We start from the raw sequence: 25,814 nt of genomic DNA on the forward strand, positions 1-25,814 counted from the left end.
CATTCTTTGTCCTCCAAACACAACGAGTTGAGTTTTTACCAAAAAGTTCTATTTTGGTTTCATCTGACCATATGACATTCTCCCAATCCTCTTCTGGATCATCAAAATGCACTCTAGCAAACTTCAGACGGGCCTGGACATGTACTGGCTTAAGCAGGGGGACACGTCTGGCACTGCAGGATTTGAGTCCCTGGTGTGTTACTGATGGTAGGCTTTGTTACTTTGGTCCCAGCTCTCTGCAGGTCATTCACTAGGTCCCCGCGTATGGTTCTGGGATTTTTGCTCACCGTTCTTGTGATCATTTTGACCCCACGGGGTGAGATCTTGCGTGGAGCCCCAGATCGAGGGAGATTATCAGTGGTCTTGTATGTCTTCCATTTCCTAATAATTGCTCCCACAGTTGATTTCTTCAAACCAAGCTGCTTACCTATTGCAGATTCAGTCTTCCCAGCCTGGTGCAGGTCTACCATTTTGTTTCTGGTGTCCTTTGGCAGCTCTTTGGTCTTGGCCATAGTGGAGTTTGGAGTGTGACTGTTTGAGGTTGTGGACAGGTGTCTTTTATACTGATAACAAGTTCAAACAGGTGCCATTAATACAGGTAACGAGTGGAGGACAGAGGAGCCTCTTAAAGAAGAAGTTACAGGTCTGTGAGAGCCAGAAATCTTGCTTGTTTGTAGGTGACCAAATACTTATTTTCCACCATAACTTGCAAATAAATTCATTAAAAATCCTACAATGTGATTTTCTGGATTTTTTTTCCTCAATTTGTCTGTCATAGTTGACGTGTACCTATGATGAAAATTACAGGCCTCTCTCATCTTTTTAAGTGGGAGAACTTGCACAATTGGTGGCTGACTAAATACTTTTTTTCCCCACTGTGTGTGTATATATATATATATATATATATATATATATATATATATATATATATATATATATATATATATATATATATATATATATATATATATATATATATATATGTATATGTATATATATATGTATATATATATATATATATATATATATATATATATATATATATATATATATATATTGAACAAAAATATAAATGCAACATGTAAAGTGACACGGGGAAAAAACACGGGGAAAATATACCCCGGCAATACAACGTACGAGCTACACTCATCTCACATGAAACAATCACCCACAAGGACAAGCGGGCAGAGTACTAATACATGTACTAATGAGGGGAATATGAACCAGGTGTGTGTAATTGACAAGACAAGACAATTGGAATGATGAGATATGGAGCGGCAGTGGCTAGAAGGCCGGTGCTTGCCCAAACAAGGAGGGGAGGCAGCTTCGGAGGAAGTCGTGACAGTACCCACCCCCCCTTGACGCGCAGCTCCAGCAGCGCGCCCACCCCGGCCTCGGGGACGGCAAGGAGGACGCGGAGCAGGGCGAGCCGGATGGCGACGGTGGAAATCTCGCAACAGGGAGGGATCGAGGATATCCCTCACCGGGACCCAGCACCGTTCCTCCGAACCGTACCCCTCACATTCCACGAGGTACTGAAGGCCCCCCACCCAACGCCTCGAATCCAAGATGGAATGGACGAAGTACACCGGGGCCCCCTTGGTGTCCAGAGGAGGAGGAGGGACCTATAGGTGACCTCGTTGATTCTCCTCAGGACTTTGAACGGCCCCACAAACCGCGGGCTCAGCTTCCGGCAGGGCAGGCGGAGGGGCAGATTCCGGGTCGAGAGCCAGACCCGATCACCCGGTACAAAGACCGGGGCCTCACTGCGGTGGTGGTCAGCGTTGGCCTTCTGACGATGCACGGCGCCCTTCTCCTCCGTGCGCCGAAACCAGTCATCCACCACAGGAGCCTCGGTCTGGCTCTGGTGCCACGGGTGCCAGAACCGGTTGGTAACCTAAAACACATTGGAATGGCGTTAGGTTAGTGGAGGAGTGCCGGAGAGAGTTCTGGGCATATTCAGCCCATGGCAAGAACACTGACCACTCCCCTGGCCGGTCCTGGCAGTAGGACCGCAGGAACCTACCCACATCCTGATTTACCCGTTCCACCTGCCCATTAGACTTGGGGTGGAAACCAGAGGTCAGGCTGACCGAGACCCCCAGACGTTCCATGAACGCCTTCCAGACCTTGGATGTGAACTGGGGACCTCGGTCAGACACGATATCCTCTGGTACCCCGTAGTTCCGGAAGACGCGTGTAAACAGGGCCTCTGCGGTTTACAGGGCCGTGGGGAGACCGGGCATAGGAAGGAGGTGGCAGGCCTTGGAAAAGCGGTCCACAACGACCAGGATGGTGGTGTTACCTTGGGAGAGGGGAAGATCAGTCAGGAAATCAACACTCATGTGAGACCATGATCGTTGTGGAACTGGTAAAGGTTGTAACTTACCCACTGGGAGGTGCCTAGGTGCCTTACTCTGGGCGCACACCGAGCAGGAGGAGACATACACCCTCACGTCCTTAGCCAAGGTAGGCCACCAGTACTTTCCGGTCAGGCAGCGCACTGTATGACCGATACCTGGGTGACCAGAGGGTGGTGACGTGTGTGCCTAGTAGATCAGATGATCACGGATAAGAGCAGGCACGTACTGCAGCCCAGCTGGACACTGAGGTGGAGATGGATCTGTGCGTAACGCCTGCTCTATATCCGCGTCCATCGCCCATACTACCGGCGCCACAATGCAGGAGGCCGGGAGTATGGGGATGTTGTCTCTGGGCCTCTCCTCTGTGTCATACAGCTGTGACAATGCGTCTGCCTTCACGTTCTTCATACCCGGGATGTATGACAGTGTAAAATCAAACCGGGTGAAGAATGGGGCCCACCTGGCCTGGCGAGGATTCAGCCTCCTCGCTGCCCAGATGTACTCCAGTTTACGGTGGTCCTTCCAGACGAGGAAAGGGTGTTTCGCCCCTTCGAGCCAATGCCTCCACACGGCCAGGGCTCGGACAACAGCCAACAGCTCCAGATCACCAATGTCGTAGTTCTGCTCCGCCGGGCTGAGCTTCTTAGAGAAGAAGGCACAGGGGCAGAGCTTGGGTGCCGTGCCTGGGCGTTGAGATAGGACAGCGCCTATCCCTACCTCGGACACATCCACCTCCATAACGAATGGTAGTGATGGATCGGGGTGGGCCTGTACTGGGGCTAAGGTGAACAGACCCCTCAGTTTACTAAAGGCCCGGTCAGCCTCAGCAGACCAGCGGAGCCGGGACGGCCCACCCTTCAACAGAGAGGTAATGGGAGCTGTGACCTTGCAAAAGCCCCGGATAAACCTCCGATAGAAGTTGGCGAAGCCAAGAAAGCGCTGCACCTCCTTAACCGTGGTGGGAGTTGGCCAATTACGCACGGCTGAAATGCGATCTCCCTCCATCTCCACACCTGAGGTGGTAATGCGGTATCCGAGGAAGGAGATGGACTGCTGGAAAAACATACACTTCTCTTCCTTGGCATAAAGGTCATTTTCCAACAGTCGGGCCAGCACTTTGCGAACCAGGGACACATGCTCGGCGCGCGTAGCGGAATACACCAGAATGTCATCGATGTATACCACTACACCGCGTCCAAGCATGTCCCGAAACACCTTGTTCACAAAGGACTGGAAGACGGATGGAGCATTCATCAAACCGTAGGGCATCACCAGGTATTCATAATGCCCCGTGGTTGTGCTGAATGCTGTCTTCCACTCATCCCCCTCTCGGACACGCACCAGGTTGTACGCACTCCTGAGATCTAATTTGGTGAAGAAGCGCGCCCCATGCATGAGCTCGATCACTGACGGAATGAGGGGGAGAGGATAACTGAATCTTATCGTCTCTTTGTTCAGTGGTCGATAATCAATGCAAGGGTGCAGACTGCCGTCTTTCTTCTTCACAAAGAAGAAACTTGAGGAGGCGGGTGAAGTGGAGGGACGTATATACCTCTGGCGCAGGGACTCGGTGACGTATGTTTCCATAGCCTCCGTTTCAGCCTGCGACAGGGGATACACATGACTCCTGGGAGGCACAGCGTCTACCTGTTTGGTTTATCGCGCAATCCCCCGCCCGGTGAGGTGGTAACTTAGTCGCCTGCGTTTTAGAAAACGCGTGTGCCAAATCGAGGTATTCAGCGGGAATGCGCACGTGGAGGCACTGTCAGGACTTTCCACCATGGTTGCACCAACGGAAACACCTAGACACCTACCCTGACACTCTTGCGACCACCCCGTGAGAACCCTCTGCGGCCATGAGAAGGTGGGGTTGTGGAGTGCTAACCAAGGGATACCTAAAACCACAGGGAAAGCAGAAGACTCAATAATAATAAAAAGTGACTTGCTCGCAATGAGTCTCGTGGGTAATCATGGTGACTGGTGCTGTAACTTCCCTAACAAACCCTGACCCTAATGGTTGACTATCAAGTGCTCTGATGGGGAGTGGAATGGATAGGGGAACCAATTAAATGCCTAGACTGTGTGAGAATTCCCTGTCCATAAAGTTCCCAGCTGCGCCTGAATCGACTAGCGCCTTACACTGGGGAACTACCATGTGATCAGGAAAGTAGATGGGTAGGGTACAGTGCGCAGCAGAGGGCTCTGAACGAGTGTGGGTGTTCGATACCTGGGGTGATGCGAGAGTGCCCTGTCTTCCGCCTCTAGACCCAAAAGAGCGCTGACGACAACGTGTGGTGTAATGTCCCTTCATGCCACCAGAGTGACACAGGCGCTGTCGTCCTCCGCTCTCTCGGATAGCGGTTCCACCCAGCTCCATCAGCTCGGGATCCGAGTCGGCCAGGGTGGGAACGGGCAGACCTCTTCCAGGACATCCTCTGGCTGCCAGCAGGTTGTTGAAACGGATGGCCATGTCCACCAGTTGCGTGAAGGACAACATGGTGTCCCGGCAGGCTAGCTCCCGTCGGACGTCCTCCCGCAGATGGCACCGGAAATGGTCGATAAGGGTCCGCTCGTTCCACCCGGACCCAGCTGCAAGAGTCAGAAACTCCAAGGCGAAGTCCTGCGCAGTCCTCGTCCCCTGCCTCGGGTGGACCAGCCGCTCGCCCGCCTCTCGACCTTCGGGCGGGTGATCGAAGACAGCCCGAAAGAGGCGAGCGAACTCCCCGTAGTTCTCCAACGCGGCTCCTCCTTCGTTCCAGACCGCGTTGGCCCACTCCAGGGCTTTCCCCGAGAGGCATGAGACGAGGGCGGACACCTTCTCCCACTCCGATGGGGCCGGCCTAATGCTGGAGAAGTAGAGCTCCAATTGGAGGAGGAATCCTTGGCAGAGAGCAGCTGTCCCGTCGAACTCCCGTGGTTGGGATATATGGATCCCTCTGGGTGCTGGGGTGTGGGTGGCTGGATCCGGTTGTCCAGTTGGTCTCGACAGATCGGGTCCTCTCCTCCCCAGGTGTTGGACGACCTGAAGAACCCGATCCATCGCTTCTCCCAAGCTGGCTAGCATCGTTGAATGCTCCTGGACCCGTGCCACGACTCCAGGCATATGCTCCTTTCCCGCTGACTCCATAGCGGGTGGGTGATTCTGTGAGAGTGTGATTTGAAGGAGTCAGGCGCAAGAGGGTAAATCACAGAATACAGAGTTTATTCAGTAGTACACAGTTACGCTGATGCCTGCCCGAACAAGGAGGGGAGGCAGCTTCGGAGGAAGTCGTGACACCAATCAATACTTTAAATCACCCGAACGGCACCAGAACATCAAGATAAAATGTATTTTGAATTTTGTTCCACCAATATGGTGCATTAAAACTAAAAGCAGATTTACCTAGCTCGGTGGAGACCCTAGGAACCTCAAGAGTTAACCAATCCTGTGAATGGGTTAGGCAACTCAGGTGTCTATACTTCAACAGCAAAGTTAGATAAGACGGAGGTTTATGAAAACAAAAAGGGAGTAATGTAGGGCCTAAGTATTTATATGCAGGAACATGTTCGATTGGAGAACCATCTACTGAGTGAACATGTCTCGCCCTGACTCAGGGGACGCTTATATGTTGAGTCAGGGTGTGTATATTCCTTGTTGTGCTTTTTCTATGTGTGGGATCTAGTATGTATAGGTCTATGTTGGCCGGTGTGGTTCCCAATCAGAGGCAGCTGTCGCTCGTTGTCTCTGATTGGGGACCATACTTAGGCAGCCTACTGGCACTGTCTAGTTGTGGGATCTTGTTCCTTGTAAGGTATGTTGTGAATTCTACCTTGGACTTCACGTTTCGTTTCGGTTGTTGTTTTGTCGTGTGTTTATGAGTAAAATAAACATGTACGTATATCACGCTGCGCCTTGGTCTGACCCGTCATTCAACGAACGTGACAGAAGATCCCACCAAACAAGGACCAAGCAGCGTGCCGAGAAGGAGCAAACGCCTGGGACTCAACAGGAGGTTACATTAGTAGATGTCCTCCTCGGTTGGGGGAGAACTACAGAGGAGGAGGCCGTCCGTTATCGGAAGGCGATGAAGGAGGAAGCCCGGGTAGGAGAGGAGAAACGGCACCAACAGTTCCGACAACGGAGACCAGAGAGGCAACCCCAAGAAAATTTTGGGGGGGGGCACACGGTGTGGACGACGAGGCAGCGGGAGGCCGTGAAAGGGCGGATTCGTTTCATTTCGGTTGTTGTTTTGTCGTGTGTTTATGAGTAAAATAAACATGTACGTATATCACACTGCGCCTTGGTCTGACCCGTCATTCAACAAACGTGACAGAACATGTAGTTAATCTTAACCTCAGTGAGAGTTTAAAAACAACATGTATTTCGTTTTGCAGGTATTAAGCACCAGTTTTAAATCAGCAAGGGATTCCTGCATAGCTATAAAATCTAACTGTAGTTTTACACAGCCAGATCAACAGTTGGGGCAATAGCATACATAATAGTATCATCCGCATATAGATTTACAGTTTACAATTGTTTACAGATTGACCAAAGGTGTTTAAATATAGTGAAGAGAACAGGTCCCAAAATCGACCCCTGTGGTACACCTTTATATACTTCAAGAAATTCAGACTTAACCCCATCAATCACGATGGCCTGAGTTCTATCACTAAGATAATCATGAAACCATGAGCAGGCAACAGAGCTCAGGCCTATCAAGGACAACTTATTCAATAAAATAAAATAGCATGATCAACAGTATCAAAAGCTTTTGGCAGGTCCACAAACAAAGCAGCACATTTCATTTTAGTATCTAAGGCATTGACAAGATCATTAACAACTATGGTGGTTACTGTAATAGTGACATGCCCAGGGCTAAACCCTGATTGGTTTACATTCAAAATATATTTATCAGATAAAAAACAGCAAAGTTGTACATATACCAAGGATTCATGAATCTTAGCTAGACAAGGAAGCCTTGAAACGGGGTGATAATTGTTAAGATCACTACTATACCCGCCCTTATGGAGTGGCAGCACAAAAGCTGATTTCCATACTTTTGGAATATTTTCTGATAATGATGTTAAATAAAACATGTGGGTGCCAACAGTGATGGGTGCTGCGCACTGAGGGCTCTATTTTCAGGCAGCGCTGGTACGGATATTTAAGACCAACCAAAAGCTGATTTTAGCGCTAACGCAGTTGATTATGGCATGACAGCGGAAACGTAGCCTATCCAGCCGTGACACACACTGCTGTTACGTATACGCCGGGAGTCAAGAAGCAGGTGCAGAAGGTGAGTTTAATAATGAAAAAAGATAAACAAAACAAGAGAAGTGTACAGACCGTGAATCAAAAACAAACCAATACTGCCTGATGACTGAGGCTACTGAGGGTTAAATAAAGGTAATCAAGGTGATGATGAAGTCCAGGTGTGCGTCATAATGGTTGCCAGGGCCGGTGGTTAGTAGACGGGCGACGTCGAGCGCTGCATGGAACAAGATGTGATTTGGTGCCTTTATACTTCGTATTTAGAAACATAAAACACTAATGCTTTTTACCCATTTCGCAGTGGTGGGGGAAAAAAGTACCCAATTGTCATACTTGACTAAAAGTAAAGATACCTAAATAGAAAATTACTCAAGTAAAAGTGAAAGTCACCCAGTAAAATATTACTTGAGTAAAAGTATAAAAGTATTTGGTTTTAAATATACTTAATTATCAAAAGTAAATGTAATTGCTAAAATATACTTAAGTATTAAAAGTAAAAGTATAAATCATTTCAAATTCCCTATATTAAGCAAACCAGACGGAACCATTTTCTAGTTTTTTTATTTACGGATAGCCAGGGGCACAATCCAACACTCAGACAATTTTCCTGTCCTGCTAGCCATTCAAAATGTAATGATTACTTTTGGGTGTCAGGGAAATGTATGGAGTAGAAAGTACATTATTTTCTTTAGGAATGTAGTGAAGTAAAAGTTGTCAAAACTATAAATAGTAAAGTAAAGTACAGATACCCCCCAAAAACTAATTAAGTAGTACTTTAAAGTATTTTTACATTTACATGTAAAATGTACATTTGATTTGATTTTAAAACTAAACATAGCCTCCCCTCCTCTCAATGAAGTCTGTTTTCTTTTTTGTCCTGCACAATGTAATCAAGTAGGCTAGTCACGACCATTGATAAAGTGTTTGGCTTGTGAGACCACTTGGCAATAAATCTTGATCACCAAAACTTTATTAAAATATCAAGTTTGAGAGGAGCAAAACAGTGAGCGGACATTCCCTTTTTATCTATGGATTGTAGGCAGGCCCACATTATTTTAGCCATGGTTTGGAGGTGCGTAAAACCCCCTCCATGATGTAGGCTACATGTGTCTATACCCATCATGAAACGAGAGATGAGAACCTCTGTGAATACCGGTGAACCTCGTATTTAGAAGTTATTTGCCTGTAACAATTGTTTATTTTCCGTTTCATATTTTTTAAACCCAAGCCCTCCGTAGGCTACCCTTACCCTAGGCCTACTATAATGAAGGCTGGTTCAGCAGCAATGCGTTGTCTTTGTTTTATGCTGCCTATTTTATGAAATCATTACAATTTACATATATTTATTGTTGTAAAAAAAAAAAATAGATTGCTTGTTTTTCGTTGAACTAAACTTTTTAGAATGATTCACTGTCCAATGCATCTTCTGGAGAAGTGTGAATGTGATCTGTAAGATGGTTCCAAAATGTATATAAAACATTCTATTTGGGAGCAGTATAACGTTGAGTGGACATTCTCCATTCTCTTTATATTGGATCTTTGTCCAGCTACTGTGAAAAGTTTGGATGTGCGTAAAACCCTCCATATTCTGCATAGTTTTAATATTATATGCCCACAGGAAGCAATTATGCTGCATGTAAGTGTATTTAGACATAGCCTATTTAAAACAAGTTGTTTTGTTTAGAATTTGAATTGAATTATTCGCTCTCTTTTTAGGTCTTGTCAATAATGAAATGAATCTTGCTTATTGAGAGCATTTGGCATGTCCATGCTCAGCCATAATCAGCCATGTTATTTACAGTAGGCCTCTATCAGTGTGTATGTTATGTATACTGTATATTTTCACATTGAAGCCATGAAATTACTTAGAACAATGTTGCCTGCAAATAGACTCAAGTTAACATATTTAGCAAAGATGGGATAGGTCTACATTTTGTTATTTAGTTTCTGTAAGCTGGATAACAAACTATAACGGACTAACATTGGAATTGGTGTTGATTCCAAGGCAAAGACCGTAAATACACAACTTGAAGCAACCACATATTTAGCCATGGAGCATGTTCTGATTGGCCAGTGAGGGGCTAAGCCTCGACTCACCCACAACTTGTTTATTCATCAAACCCCAGCCCTTTCGCACCAACGGCAGCAACTGCGCTGATAATTGTGGTTGTGAAAATAGCAAAAGTATTTCTGACACCCCCCCGAACCTATAGCGCTACCGCCAGTGCTTAGGTTGTCCATTGCGTTAGGTTTGTTAAAATAGAGTCCTTAAGCAGACCGGAATTCAATTGGTCGGCCCCTGTGGATTTCTTGTCGTCTATTGCTAGCAAAGCATCCAGGACTTCTTTTTCTGTAAATATCCTAAAATAAAAACTTAGACTATAATTTCTCTGATCATTCAGCAAGTTTCCCCAATCAGCACCCAGCCCAATATCATTGTGAATAGGCTTAGAAGTTCTTTCAAATAGATAAATAAAATGGTGATTAAATGCATCAATTATGGCATTTTTTGTTCCGTAACAAGATCAGTGTCTGAATTAATTTGTTGTGGCGGAGAGGATGATTTGGTCTATAAAAAGGACCATCTTAACATAAATCTCATTCAATGTATGTTTATATGTTAGCGTACTGTATAATAGAAGGTAGGTATTCTGTCATATATGGTTTTCTCCTGTACATGTTTAATATCAAATCAGATACCAGATGTCGCTATTACAGGCCATGGTTTTAAGTAACAATATTGGTTCTTATTGGGGTTTTTTCCCTCTCCAGCCAGTGCCAAGCCGCTTGCTAATCAGGAGCCAATCAGGAGAGAGGGCTACAGGAAGGGCTCCGTGGTCAATGTGAACCCCACCAACATCAGACCCCAGAGTGACACCCCCGAGATCCGCAAGTACAAGAAGAAGTTCAACACCGAGATCCTCTGTGCTGGCCTGTGGGGTAAGCAACAGTTTAGCACCCTGTTGACCCCTAGCCCCATCCCCTAGAAACGCACCTTTATAATAGCATTGAGATTAACACCCAATCTGCTCCTAAACCCTATCCCAAGACACTTATTGTCGATCTGACAGGATTGGATAGGTATTACCGTAATATGATAATAGCTCTATCTTACAATGGTGTCTAGAGTGTATTAGCAATAGAGGTCAATTTGGGAATGGCCATATTTTATGTATAGTATAGTATGCCTGTGTCTCAAATTGCACCCTATATCCTATATAGTACACTTCTTATGACCAGGTCCCATAGGGCTCTGGTCAAAAGTAGTGCACTATACAGGGAATAGGGTGCCATTTGGGATGGGGACTATTCTTGCTGAGGCTTGTGATGTTGAGGCTAACACAGTGGTGTGTTGGTCCAGGTGTGAACCTGCTGGTGGGGACAGAGAATGGTCTGTGGCTGCTGGACAGGAGCGGTCAGGGGAAGGTCTACTCTCTGATCAGCAGGAGACGCTTCCTACAGATGGACGTTCTGGAGGGCCTCAACGTGCTCATCACCATCTCAGGTAGTTAGTGTAGTGCTACCATACACAAAAATATACAGTACCGCATATACGCTCACACACACAGAGATAGACACAAACACACACACACACACACACACAGAGATAGGCACACACCAAATAGTCAGTCTTCAAATGTTTTTTGCACCTTTTACAGCCAACTTTGTCGTCCTCTAAACCCCATCACTATCTCGTCTGTCAGGTAAAAAGAACAAGCTGAGGTTGTACTACCTGTCGTGGCTGCGGAACAAGATCCTTCGGAACGACCCAGAGGTGGAGAAGAGGCAGGGCTGGACCTCTGTAGGGGACCTAGAAGGATGTGTGCACTACAAAGTCGGTGAGTATACACTACCTGGCCTCAGATCATGATGGCATTACTACATTTTACATTTTAGTTATTTAGCAGATGCTCTTATCCAGAGCGACTTACAGTTAGTGAGTGCATAAATTTTTCATACTGGCCCCCCGTGAGAATCGAACCCATAACCCTAGCGTTGCAAGCGCCATGCTCTACCAACTGAGCTACTGATTTGTTGCATCAATCTTACATTTTATTGCATGACAGGGCTGTACAGATGTTGGATCTTAATTTGAGCCAGTTTACTACAGAAGGAAAATAATCCTGCAGCAACAGGAAATGTGAATTATTATGTGGGTTATAATTAATGGACATTTTTGTAGGGGTTGATACATATTTTGTCAGGGTCTGAAATGTCAAAGTGGAAATTACAAACTTCAGAAGCCTTTTTCTATCTTAAATACAGTGTTATATTTCCTGCATTGCAGGAACATTCTCCTGCAACAGGGTGATCAAATTAAGATCCTACATCTCGAGACCTTGGGACTATAAGGTTATAAAATTAAATTTCTGCCAAAACTTTGTTCATCACATATAATAGATCTTTAGATGGTTCTTCATATGTCTGTGAAGTTCGATTTTTGAGATTGACATTTAAGAACCATAAGGTTCTATCTGCGATTGCACCCCCCTAAAAAAACAGATTTACAAATGTCTCAGGATGTTGATACTCTGCACTTTAGATACATTTAAGGTGAGGACCTTAATGGGTTATGAAAGAAGAATTCACAACAAAACAGTTCTGTGATGTGAAAACTTTTATGCTCAATATCTCAGAACTATGCTTTGCACAGATAGAACCTTATAGTCACGATCTGTATGAACGATGTTAAAACCGTTGACACATTACTGCTTATCAAAGGTCTTTGTTGTGATACACAGAAAGCAATGAGTATAATACAAAAAAAAAACGATTTGAAGATGTATCTATTATCTCAGTGTCTGACTCCATTAGAGCACAATATGTGATTGTGTGTGTGTGTGAGAGAAATAGAATGGGTGCATGTGAAATGGGTGTGAGTGAATGACTGTGTCAGTGTGTAGTGTTGAGCTCAGCAAATGTGAGCCTCTCTTTCCTGTGACTCTTCCTGCTGTTAGTTACAGTGTTGACAAAGTGAGGACATCTCAGGGACTCCAACCCAGGAAGGATATGATGTCATAGTGAGGCACACACTGTCCTTCCCAGCACTCTCCTCAGTATTGTTTCTCATAGTCAGAGGCATGCTGCTAGTGCCTCAGTGAAAGGCAATGGGCTTCTGGCCTTTCAAAACTTAGTTATCAGAAGAGTTGCATCCCAAAAGTAGTGCACTATATAGGGAATAGGGTGCCATTTGGGATGCAACCAAAAACCTTTGTTGAGATTGTCTAATGATCATTAGTTCAAGACTACTAACACGTTAGTATTACAGACTGATGTAGTGTAAGCCTTTATCTTGTTCTGTTTCCAGTATGAGAGAAATCCCTAATCATTGAAAATCCCTGCTTTTTGTTACATGCAATTTCAGTTCGATATGAGAAGATTAAGTTCCTGGTGATTGCCTTGAAGAATGCTGTGGAGGTGTACGCATGGGCTCCCAAACCTTACCACAAGTTCATGGCTTTCAAGGTCAGGCTCAAATCAAATATGTATGGAGTGGTGGGATATGATATTATTAATGGTGCATCAGGTCAACACAAACTTCCACTTGTCTTCTTACATTGTCCTTTCATTGTGAATCTACTCTAATGATAAACAAAAAGAGTGTGTGATGCTATTAAGGTCACCTTGACAACATTGTCCTAGTTCTGAACCCTCCTCAGTGGCTTGCTCTAGTTCTAACACATCTCTTTGTGATGAACATGTGTGAACTCTTTCTACTCACTGCACAGAGAACATCAAAGACATTAAATAGACTAACCCCAGCAGTCCCTATGGGTTAGCTCCTAGTGTCATCACTATTCACTACTAACTACTGGCCCTGTGTCTTGACCAGGAACAACTCTGGCCCCTGGTATTAGACTATACTCCTGGCCCTGTGTCTTGACCAGGAACAACTCTGGCCCCTGGTATTAGACTATACTCCTGGCCCTGTGTCTTGACCAGGAACAACTCTGGCCCCTGGTATTAGACTATACTCCTGGCCCTGTGTCTTGACCAGGAACAACTCTGGCCCCTGGTTATAGACTATACTCCTGGCCCTGTGTCTTGACCAGGAACAACTCTGGCCCTGGTTATAGACTATACTAGTGGCCCTGTGTCTTGACCTGGAACAACTCTGGCCCTGGTTATACTCCTGGCCCTGTGTCTTGACCTGGAACAACTCTGGCCCTGGTTATACTCCTGGCCCTGTGTCTTGACCTGGAACAACTATGGCCCCTGGTTATACTCCTGGCCTTACATACAGTATGATTTACTGTATGTAGGGTTATGACATGTTGACTCTCTCATGTCTGTCCTTGTTGTGTGTGTCCGGTCCAGTCGTTCGGCTCGCTCCCCCAGAGGCCTCTGTCCGTGGACCTGACGGTGGAGGATGGACAGAGACTTAAAGTCATCTACGGCTCCCTGTCGGGCTTCCACGCCATCGACGTTGACTCAGGGACACCCTATGACCTCTACCTGCCCACGCATGTAAGTCCCCCACCCCCCACTCTGCCCCCACCCCAGTCTCCTCTAACCTCTCCCCAGCCTCCTCTAACCTCTCCCCAGTCTCCTCTAACCTCTCCCCAGTCTCCTCCACTCTCTCCCCAGTCTCCTCTAACCTCTCCCCAGCCTCCTCTAACCTCTCCCCAGTCTCCTCTAACCTCTCCCCAGTCTCCTCCACTCTCTCCCCAGTCTCCTCTAACCTCTCCCCAGCCTCCTCTAACCTCTCCCCAGCCTCCTCTAACCTCTCCCCAGTCTCCTCTAACCTCTCCCCAGTCTCCTCTAACCTCTCCCCAGTCTCCTCTAACCTCTCCCCAGTCTCCTCTAACCTCTCCCCAGTCTCCTCTAACCTCTCCCCAGCCTCCTCTCCCCAGCCTCCTCTAACCTCTCCCCAATCCCCTCTAACCTCTCCCCAGTCTCCTCTAACCTCTCCCCAGTCTCCTCTAACCTCTCCCCAGTCTCCTCTAACCTCTCCCCAGTCTCCTCTAACCTCTCCCCAGTCTCCTCTAACCTCTCCCCAGTCTCCTCTAACCTCTCCCCAGTCTCCTCTAACCTCTCCCCAGCCTCCTCTAACCTCTCCCCAGCCTCCTCTAACCTCTCCCCAGTCTCCTCCACTCTCTCCCCAGTCTCCTCTAACCTCTCCCCAGTCTCCTCTAACCTCTCCCCAGCCTCCTCTAACCTCTCCCCAGTCTCCTCTAACCTCTCCCCAGTCTCCTCCACTCTCTCCCCAGTCTCCTCTAACCTCTCCCCAGTCTCCTCTAACCTCTCCCCAGTCTCCTCTAACCTCTCCCCAGTCTCCTCTAACCTCTCCCCAGTCTCCTCTAACCTCTCCCCAGCCTCCTCTAACCTCTCCCCAGTCTCCTCTAACCTCTCCCCAGTCTCCTCTAACCTCTCCCCAGTCTCCTCTAACCTCTCCCCAGTCTCCTCTAACCTCTCCCCAGCCTCCTCTAACCTCTCCCCAGTCTCCTCTAACCTCTCCCCAGTCTCCTCTAACCTCTCCCCAGTCTCCTCTAACCTCTCCCCAGTCTCCTCTAACCTCTCCCCAGCCTCCTCTAACCTCTCCCCAGTCTCCTCTAACCTCTCCCCAGTCTCCTCCACTCTCTCCCCAGTCTCCTCTAACCTCTCCCCAGTCTCCTCTAACCTCTCCCCAGTCTCCTCTAACCTCTCCCCAGTCTCCTCTAACCTCTCCCCAGTCTCCTCTAACCTCTCCCCAGTCTCCTCTAACCTCTCCCCAGTCTCCTCTAACCTCTCCCCAGCCTCCTCTAACCTCTCCCCAGTCTCCTCTAACCTCTCCCCAGTCTCCTCTAACCTCTCCCCAGTCTCCTCTAACCTCTCCCCAGTCTCCTCTAACCTCTCCCCAGTCTCCTCTAACCTCTCCCCAGTCTCCTCCACTCTCTCCCCAGTCTCCTCTAACCTCTCCCCAGTCTCCTCTAACCTCTCCCCAGCCTCCTCTAACCTCTCCCCAGTCTCCTCTAACCTCTCCCCAGTCTCCTCCACTCTCTCCCCAGTCTCCTCTAACCTCTCCCCAGCCTCCTCTAACCTCTCCCCAGCCTCCTCTAACCTCTCCCCAGTCTCCTCTAACCTCTCCCCAGCCTCCTCTAACCTCTCCCCAGTCTCCTCTAACCTCTCCCCAGTCTCCTCTAACCTCTCCCCAGTCTCCTCTAACCTCTCCCCAGTCTCCTCTAACCTCTCCCCAGCCTCCTCTAACCTCTCCCCAGCCCCCTCCACTCTCTCCCCAGCTCAGCCTCCTCTCCTCTCTCCCCTCGGGGCCATGCAGCCTGGGTCTCTGTGTCTCTGTTCTCTAGCAGCTAAACAGCTCCTCTTCTCTGCACCCATGCCACTCAGCTCTTACAGTTAACTTTTGTTACGACTCAAGTGTCGACGTGGGTAGAAGCTGTTTGTCATCACAGCCAGTTGACTCATTACAGTATAATATTGACAGGATGGGTTTGTGTTTAAGCCACGCCTGATATTGTCAGTGTCTGACCTTGAGGCACTTGACTTGTAAAAGCCTTTTGGCATTTCTGTCTTTTGTAAATTGATTTCTCAAAAAGCCCCTCTTAGAAATTCTGCTTTGTCACAGTATAAGCTCAAACATCACTAACCTCAAAGCAAAGGAGATACCGTGCATTTAGGGAGCTTTCCCTTCTTGGGAGCAAACAGATTTACTGAAAAATAACTCAAGAATCAGTCTAGTAATCTACCTCTGTCACAACAGTTGTCTGAAGATACAGGGAGGTCAGACTTGGTCAGTAATTAATGATTAAGTTAATCTCAATGTCAGCTGTGTTCAGAATTACTAATACTGTAACAAGTTAGTTCAATATTGTGAGTTATATGAGAAGTCTCCAGGAGGTGAACAAGGCTGAAAATGACTGAGTAGCCAGCTAGACCAGGTGATAGATCCTGTGTTTGGATCTCTAACAGCTCTATGAGGCTCAAGGTGTAGCAGAGCGGAGCATAATGGTGCAGAGTGTTGCAGTCTTAGTCACGGTGGACAGGGGAGCCGAGGCAGCCTCTACTGCTACTGATGAGAATCCCACACACCCACACACTGCTGCAGACACACAGACACACAACTATACACACACACACACCCACACACTGCTGCAGACACACAACTACACACACACACACACACACTGCTGCAGACACACAGACACACAACTACACACACACACACACACACACACTGCTGCAGACACACAGACACACAACTACACACACACACACACACTGCTGCAGACACACAGACACACAACTACACACACACCCACACACTGCTGCAGACACGCAGACACACAACTACACAACTACACACACACACACACACTGATGCAGACACACAGACACACAACTACACACACACACACACACACACACACACACACACTGCTGCAGACACACAGACAAACAACTACACACACACACACACACACACACACACACACACTGCTGCAGAGAGCTGAGAGCCAGAGCAGAGGGAGAAACTATCCCAAGGAAAGTAGCTCTATTACACACACACACACACAGCCCAGTGTGCCAGCTCCCAGTGCTGTGCCCAGAGGTGTGATGTGGCTCTATCCCACTCCTCCCACTGTGCTAGCCCACATAGCTATCATTGGCTGCTTCTCTTTGGCCCCAGTCTCCATCCATGTGTGCTACTTTTTACCAGATAGATAGCTCTAAAAATACCTTGGCAGCGCTGGCTAACCATGTGCCTGCTAAAGTGACCTGTTATTCTGCAATTTTTTCTGATAACACTTTAGTCTTAGCCTGCAGGGCAGAGAAGAGTCATTCTCTTTTACCCAATCACTTCACTCTCACATTCACTCACATTCACTCACTCTCACATTTACTTTCACATTCCCTCACTCTCACATTCACTCACTCTCACAATCACTCTCACAATCCCTCACTCTCACATTCACTCTCACAATCCCTCACTCTCACATTTACTCTCACATTCAATCTCACATTCACTCTCACATTCACTCTCACAATCACTCTCACAATCACTCTCACAATCACTCTCACATTTACTCTCACATTCACTCTCACATTCACTCTCACATTTACTCTCACATTCACTCTCACATTTACTCTCACATTTACTCTCACAATTACTCTCACATTCACTCTCACATTCCCTCACTCTCACTGACACACTCTGGTCCGCTCATTCTCTCCTTCAGACACACACACACCTTTTCTCCCACATACGTTCTCCCTGCTGGCTGCTGTTGAGATGATAATGAGGCAGCGCTGTGTCTGTGGAGGCCTGTGTTGATGCTGAGGATTGAGGTGGCACAGCCACAGCAGCACGAGGACAGCGGGGGGCAGCTGGGGAGACAGGCTCCCGGCCGGGCAAGTATGGGGATCCTGTGATGACTAACACTGGTCCTGTGGTGACTTACACTGGTCCTGTGGTGACTTGCACTGGTCCTGTGGTAACTAACACTGGTCCTGTGGTGACTTACACTGGTCCTGTGGAAACTAACACTGGTGCTGTGGTGACTTACACTGGTCCTGTGGTAACTAACACTGATCCTGTGGTGACTTACACTGGTCCTGTGGTAACTAACACTGGTGCTGTGGTGATTTACACTGGTCCTGTGGTGACTTACACTGGTCCTGTGGTGACTAACACTGGTCCTGTGGTGACTAACTTTACATAGAGCTTTTGGGGTTGTTTGAGGTGTTGATTTGTTTGGGGACTTGGGTTTCTACCTGCTGTTTAAGCCACTAGTCTAAGCCAGTACGGACTCGCTTATAGCATCTCTCATATAGAAAGGCTTTGTAATAATCTTCTTATGCAAAGAGGTATTTTTGGGTTATTGTGGATCTCTTTCGGTATTACAAATGTTGCGTATGTGTGAATGATGCAGCCGAAAACTTGTTACGAAACTGTTGCATCCTCATAGAGATAACAGACACTGTCTCCTTGTTTGAATGTGGGCCATTATGCAAGTGCTTGTGAGAGACCTGGGGTGTCAGAAGTGGTTCCCTCCTCCTCCTCACTGCCATTCACTGCCTACTCTTCCTCCTCACTGACACTCGCTGCCTCCCCCTTCTCCTCACTGACACTCGCTGACTACTCTTCCTCCTCGCTGCCACTCGATGCCTCCTCCTCCTCGTTGCCACTCGCTGCCTCCTCCTCCTCACTGACACTCACTGCCTCCTCCTCCTCACTGACACTTGCTGCCTCCTCCTCCTCACTGACACTCGCTGCCTCCTCCTCCTCACTGACACTCACTGCCTCCTCCTCCTCCTCACTGACACTCGCTGCCTCCTCCTCCTCACTGACACTCGCTGCCTCCTCCTCCTCCTCACTGACACTCGCTGACTACTCTTCCTCACTGACACTCGCTGCCTCCTCCTCCTCACTGACACTCGCTGCCTCCTCCTCCTCACTGACACTCACTGCCTCCTCCTCCTCACTGACACTCGCTGCCTCCTCCTCCTCACTGACACTCGCTGCCTCCTCCTCCTCCTCACTGGCACTCGCTGACTACTCTTCCTCACTGACACTCGCTGCCTCCTCCTCCTCACTGACACTCGCCGCCTCCTCCTCCTCCTCGCTGCCACTCGCTGCCTCCTCCTCCTCGCTGCCTCCTCCTCCTCCTCACTGCCACTCGCTGCCTCCTCCTCCTCCTCACTGCCACTCGCCGCCTCCTCCTCCTCCTCGCTGCCACTCGCTGCCTCCTCCTCCTCCTCGCTGCCACTCGCTGCTTCCTTCTCCTCCTCACTGCCACTCGCTGCCTCCTCCTCCTCCTCACTGCCACTCGCCGCCTCCTCCTCCTCCTCGCTGCCTCCTCCTCCTCGCTGCCACTCGCTGCTTCCTTCTCCTCCTCACTGCCACTCGCTGCCTCCTCCTCCTCCTCACTGCCAAGAGGCGGTTCAGTGGTTATATAGCTCTGAATCACATCTCAGTGGAGCTCACCAGCCATAGCAACAACATTCATGTGGGTACCTAAGTTGTCTCCCGATGCCAGGAGAGAAAGAGCTGAGCACTGAGCGTGTTTGGCAAATGAGTTTGTATGTCGATTAAATAGCTGAGACGTTCTAATCAATTAAGCCGTGTCGTCACCCGCCTGTAGTCAGTGGCTGGGCTGATTCAACATGTTGTTTGGCCTCAGTTCAGTGAGTCTGAATCAGCCTCTTATCAAATGGAATTAACCGAGATGGTTTCAGGGAGGGAGAGTGGGCCGATTGAGGCAATGAGACTTTGTTTTATTAGACAATGTTAGTTTGTGTATTAGGAGGATTACAACTGGTGATGGTGCTGTGTGATTATACCTGTTGGAGAGGTTTGCAGTGAGAGTGCTGTGCTGCACTTCCAGTGGTCAGCAAATCAAGTCAAGTAGATCGTTATTTTCCAACAGGGACAGAATGATACCTGATACAGTATAACACATACTACAGATAGAGACACTATAGAAATCATCATGGCTGTGTCCCAAATGACACCCTATTCTGCTTGGGCTCTGGTCAAAAGTAGTGCACTAGATAGGGGATAGGGTGCCACTTTATCATCATCTCATCTGACTGTGTTTTATGTCTGTCTCAGATCCAGGGTGTGATCCGGCCTCATGCCATCATCATCCTACCCAACAGCAGTGGCATGGAGGTGCTGGTGTGTTATGAGGACGAGGGGGTTTACATTGACACCTACGGACGCATCACCAAGGAGACAGTGCTGCAGTGGGGAGAGATGCCTGCATCTGTCGGTGAGTTTATGTACATCGTACACACTCACCCAATCAACACCTGCAGGCTGTGTGTGTGTGTGTGTGTGTGTGTGTGTGTGTGTGTGTGTGTGTGTGTGTGTGTGTGTGTGTGTGTGTGTGTGTGTGTGTGTGTGTGTGTGTGTGTGTGTGTGTGTGTGTGTGTGTGTGTGTGTGGGTGGGTGGGTGGGTGTGCGCGCACGTGCTCGTGCCTTCAGAGAGGGGGGAGAGAGATAGAGAGAGAGAGATATTCCACTTCCACTCAGATTGAAAAACGATCGCTTCTATCTTTGATAGACTGCAGACCCCCACCATTTAAAAAATAGAACATGTCTCTTCTATTGGCCCTTTTTGTTATGCGGCAGCCAGGAAGTATCCGTTGTTTATTGTGCTTGGAGCACTGGGTGCAAAGAGGATCCAACCCCTCTAGACAGATTTGGGACAATAGAAATAAGATGTTCTGTTAGACTGTTTTAGTTGGGTCCCTTAGCCAGGTAATTATTCAAGGGGAAGGGGTATCTGTGGGGAATAGATTACAGACAGGACAGCGCTCAGCCAAGCCTGGACCTGAGTATATACAGTGTAAAAAAAACTCAGCCTAGACTAGACCAGAGTATATAGATTGTAAATAAACTCAGCCCAGACCAGAGTATATAGAGTATAAATAAACTCAGCCCAGACCAGGGTATATAGAGTATAAATAAACTCAGACCAGACCAGAGTATATACAGTGCATTTGGAAGGTATTCAGACCCCTTGACTTTTTCCACATTTTGTTACGTTACAAAACATGAACAGGTTTTTAGAAATGTTTGCAAATGTATACAAACAAACCCGGAAATATCACATTTACATAAGTATTCAGACCCTTTACTCAGTACTATGTTGAAGCACCTTTGGCAGCGATTACAGCCTTGAGTCTTCTTGGGTATGACGCTACAAGCTTGGAACACCTGTATTTGGGGAGTTTCTCAAATTCTTCTCTGCAGATCCTCTCAAGCTCTGTCAGGTTGGATGGGGAGCGTCACTGCACAGCTATTTTCAGGTCTCTCCAGAGATGTTCGATCGGGTTCAAGTCCAGGCTGTGGCTGGGCCACTCAAGAACATTCAGAGACTTGTCCCGAAGCCCCTCCTGCGTTGTTTTGACTGTGTGCTTAGGGTCGTTGTCCTGTTGGAAGGTGAACCTTCGCCCCAGTCTGAGGTCCTGAGTGCTCTGGAGCAGGTTTTAATCAAGGATCTCTCTGTACTTTGCTCCGTTCCTCTTTCCCTCGATCCTGACTAGTCTCCCAGTCCCAGCCGGTGAAAAACATCCTCACAGGATGATGATGCTACCTCCATGTGTCACACCCTGGTGCTGGGACTCATTATTGTTTATCCAGGGTGTGTGCAGTCTATGTGTTTATGTTCTAGGTTGGGTGTCTAGGTTGTTGTTTTTCTAGGTTTGTTCAATGACTCCCAATCGGAGGTAACGAGTGTCAGCTGTTCGGCTCGTTATCTCTGATTGGGAGCCATATTTATTCTGTATGTTTTCCTGTGGGGTTTGTGGGTTTTTGTTTCTTGGTTACATGTTCCGTATGTCAGTGATTTGTAACTTGAGAACTTCACGTATCGTCTTTTGTTTTGTTTTCGTGAGTACGTTTATTAATAAATTATGTTCACTCGCAACGCTGCGCTTTGGTCCGCTTCCTCATTGGTAGACGATCGTGACAGAAAAACCCACCACAAGAGGACCAAGCGGCGTAACAAGCGGCAACAGGACCTACCTACGCAGGATTTATGGGAGCCTCCTAAGGACTTTTGGACATGGGAGGAGATACGGGCTGGAAAGGGTCCTTGGGCACAACCAGAGGAGTACCACCGCCCTCGTGAAGAGCTGGAGGCAGCTGCAGCCGAGAGGAGGTGGTATGAGGAGGCAGCGCGGAGTCGAGGCTGGAAGCCCGTGGTTACTCCCCAAAAATTTCTTGGGGGGGGGCTAAAAGGGAGTGTGGCGAAGGCAGGTAGGAGACCTGCGCCTACTCCCTGGACTGACCGTGGAGAGCGGGAGTACGGGCAGACACCATGTTACGCAGTAGAGCGCATGGTGTCTCCTGTACGCAGGCATAGCCCGGTGCGGTACATTCCAGCTCCTCGTATCGGCCGGGCTAGATTGAGTGTTGAGCCGGATGTCATGAGGCCGGCCCCACGCAGCAGGCCACCAATGCGTCTCCTCGGGCCGGCTTACATGGCACCAGCCCTACGTATGGTTTCCCCGGTTCGCCCACATAGCCCGGTGCGGGTTATTCCTCCTTCCCGTACTGGTCGGGCGACGGGGAGCATACAACCAGGTAGGGTTGGGCAGGCTCAGTGCTCAAGGGAGCCAGTACGCCTGCACGGTCCGGTATTTCCGGCGCCACCTCCCCGCTCCAGCCCAGTACCACCAGTGCCTACACCACGCACCGAGCCTCCTGTGTGTTCCCAGAGTCCTGTGCGTCCTGTTGCTGCTCCCCGCACTAGCCCTGAGATGCGTGTCCTCAGCCCGGGACCACCAGTTCCGGCACCACGCACTAGGACTTATGTGCGTCCCCAGGGTCCTGCATGCCCTGTTGCTTCTCCCCGCACTAGCCCTGAGATGCGTATCCTCAGCCCGGTACCTCCTGTTCCGGCACCACGCACCAGGCCTACGATGCGCCTCAGACGGCCAGAGTCTGCCGTCTGCCCAACGGGGCCTGAACTGTCCGTCTGCCCAACGCCGTCTGAACTGCCCGTCTGCCCAACGGCGCCTGAACTGCCCGTCTGCCCAACGCCGTCTGAACTGTCCGTCTGCCAAGCGCCGCAGGAGCTGCCCGTCTGCCATGAGCCTGCAAAGCCGCCCGTCTGCCATGAGCCTACAGAGCCGTCCGCCAGACCGGAGCCGCTAGAGCTCTCCGCCAGACAGGAGCAGCCAGAGCCTTCCGCCAGACAGGATCAGCCAGAGCCTTCCGCCAGACAGGATCAGCCAGAGCCTTCCGCCAGACAGGATCAGCCAGAGCCTTCCGCCAGACAGGATCAGCCAGAGCCGTCCAGCCGGGATCCGCCAGAGCCGTCCAGCCGGGATCCGCCAGAGCCGTCCAGCCGGGATCCGCCAGAGCCGTCCAGCCGGGATCCGCCAGAGCCGTCCAGCCGGGATCCGCCAGAGCCGTCCAGCCGGGATCCGCCAGAGCCGTCCAGCCGGGATCCGCCAGAGCCGACCAGCCAGGATTCGCCATTCAGCCTGGTACTGCCCCTTAGTCCGGTACTGCCCCTTAGTCCGGTACTGCCCCTTAGTCAGGTGCTGCCCCTTAAACCGGTGGGGGTCATTTGGAGGAGGCTACATAAGCAGGAAGTGACTATGGTGGGGTGGTGGTCTAGGCCGGAGCCAGAACCGCCACCGAGGAGGTATGCCCGCCCAGCCCTCCCCTGTTTGGGGGTTTTGAGGCGCGGTCGCAGTCCGCGCCTTTAGGGGGGGGTACTGTCACACCCTGGTGCTGGGACTCATTATTGTTTATCCAGGGTGTGTGCAGTCTATGTGTTTATGTTCTAGGTTGGGTGTCTAGGTTGTTGTTTTTCTAGGTTTGTTCAATGACTCCCAATCGGAGGTAACGAGTGTCAGCTGTTCGGCTCGTTATCTCTGATTGGGAGCCATATTTATTCTGTATGTTTTCCTGTGGGGTTTGTGGGTTTTTGTTTCTTGGTTACATGTTCCGTATGTCAGTGATTTGTAACTTGAGAACTTCACGTATCGTCTTTTGTTTTGTTTTCGTGAGTACGTTTATTAATAAATTATGTTCACTCGCAACGCTGCGCTTTGGTCCGCTTCCTCATTGGTAGACGATCGTGACACCATGCTTCACCATAGGGATGGTGCCAGGTTTCCTCCAGACGTGACGCTTGGCATTCAGTTTTACTACCCCTTGACTTATTCCACATTTTGTTGTTACAGCCGGAATTCTTACCTATCTACACACAGTACCCCATAATGACAAAGTGAAAACATGTTTTGAAATTGTTTACAGAAATATCTCATTTACATATATATTCACACCACTGAGTCAATACATGTTAGAATCACCGTTGGCAGTGATTACAGCTTTGAGTCTTTTTGGGTAAGTCTTTAAGAGCTTTGAACACCTGGATTGTACAATATTTGCATATTATTCTTTTTTAAATTCTTCAAGCTCTGTCAAGTTGGTTGTTGATCATTGAAAGACAGCCATTTTCAAGTCATGCCATAGATTTTAAGCAGATGTAAGTCGGCCACTCAGGAACATTCAATGTCGTTTTGGTAAGCAACTCCACTGTATATTTGGCCTTGTGTTTTAGGTTATTGTCCTGCTGGAAGGTGAATTTGTCTCCCAGTGTCTGTTGGAAAGCAGACTGAACCAGGTTTTCCACTAGGACTTTGCCTGTACTCTATTCCGTTTATTTTTAGCCTAAAAAAACTCCCTGTTCCTTGCCGATGACAAGCATACCCATAACATGATGCAGCCACCACCATGCTTGAAAATATGTAGTCCCCTGTAGCTCTGTTGGTAGAGCATGGCGCTTGCAATGCCAGGGTTGTGGGTTCGTTTCCCACGGGGGCCAGTATGAAAATGTATGCACTCACTAACTGTAAGTCACTCTGGATAAGAGCTTCTGCTAAATGACTAAAATGTAAAATGTACTCAGTGATGTGTTTTGTTGGATTTGCCCCAAAACATAACGCTTTTTTTATTCAGGATATTAAGTTAATTTCTTTGCCACTTTTTTTGCAGTTTTACTTTAGTGCCTAACTGCAAACAGGATGCATGTTTTGGAATACTTGTATTGTGTACAGGCTTCTTTCTTTTCACTCTGTCAATTAGGTTAGTATTGTGGAGTAATTACAATGTTGTTGATCCATCCTCAGTTTTCTCCTATCACAGCCATTAAACTCTGTAACTGTTTTAAAGTCACCATTGGCCTCATAGTGAAATCCCTGAGCAGTTTCCTTCCTCTCCGGCAACTGAGTTCGGAAGGACGCCTGTATCTTTGTAGTGACTGGGTGTATTGATACACCATCCAATGTGTAATTAATAACTTTACCATGGTCAAAGGAATATTCAATGTCTGCTTTATTTTTACCCATAGGTACACTTCTTTGCGAGGCATTGGAACACCTCCCTGGTCTTTGTAGTTGAATCTGTGTTTAAAATTCACCGCTCGACTGATGGACCTTACAGATAATTGTACGTGTGGTGTACAGAGATGGGGTAATCATTAAAAAATAATGATCAAATCAAATTGTATTTGTCACATACACTTGTTTAGCAGATGTTATTGTGGGTGTAGCGAAATGCTTGTGCTTCTAGCTCCGACAGTGCAGTAATATCTAACAAGTAATATCTAACAATTTCACAACATATACCCAATACACACAAATCTAAGTAAGGAATGGTATTAAGAATATATACATATATGGACAAGTAATGACAGAGCGGCATGGACTAAGATACAGTAGAATATTATAGAATACAG

General features: G+C 48.2%; 1 protein-coding gene across 1 annotated transcript in view; it reads left to right on the top strand.

Moving 5' to 3' along the window:
• LOC311105027 (mitogen-activated protein kinase kinase kinase kinase 4-like) overlaps positions 1–25,814 on the top strand; it is a gene marked incomplete at its 5' end in the record, with an annotated part of 102,061 nt that overhangs the window by 65,205 nt on the left and 11,042 nt on the right. The window contains 6 exons of the mRNA XM_084147007.1: positions 10,387–10,554; positions 10,976–11,119; positions 11,319–11,453; positions 12,980–13,080; positions 13,933–14,082; positions 20,165–20,324. Of these exons, the coding sequence (XP_084003133.1) occupies positions 10,387–10,554; positions 10,976–11,119; positions 11,319–11,453; positions 12,980–13,080; positions 13,933–14,082; positions 20,165–20,324 (858 nt within the window). The remainder of the gene's footprint in view (positions 1–10,386; positions 10,555–10,975; positions 11,120–11,318; positions 11,454–12,979; positions 13,081–13,932; positions 14,083–20,164; positions 20,325–25,814) is intronic.

Source organism: Coregonus lavaretus (assembly GCF_964263955.1).
Source record: "Coregonus lavaretus genome assembly, chromosome: 29".
Lineage (NCBI taxonomy): Eukaryota > Metazoa > Chordata > Actinopteri > Salmoniformes > Salmonidae > Coregonus > Coregonus lavaretus.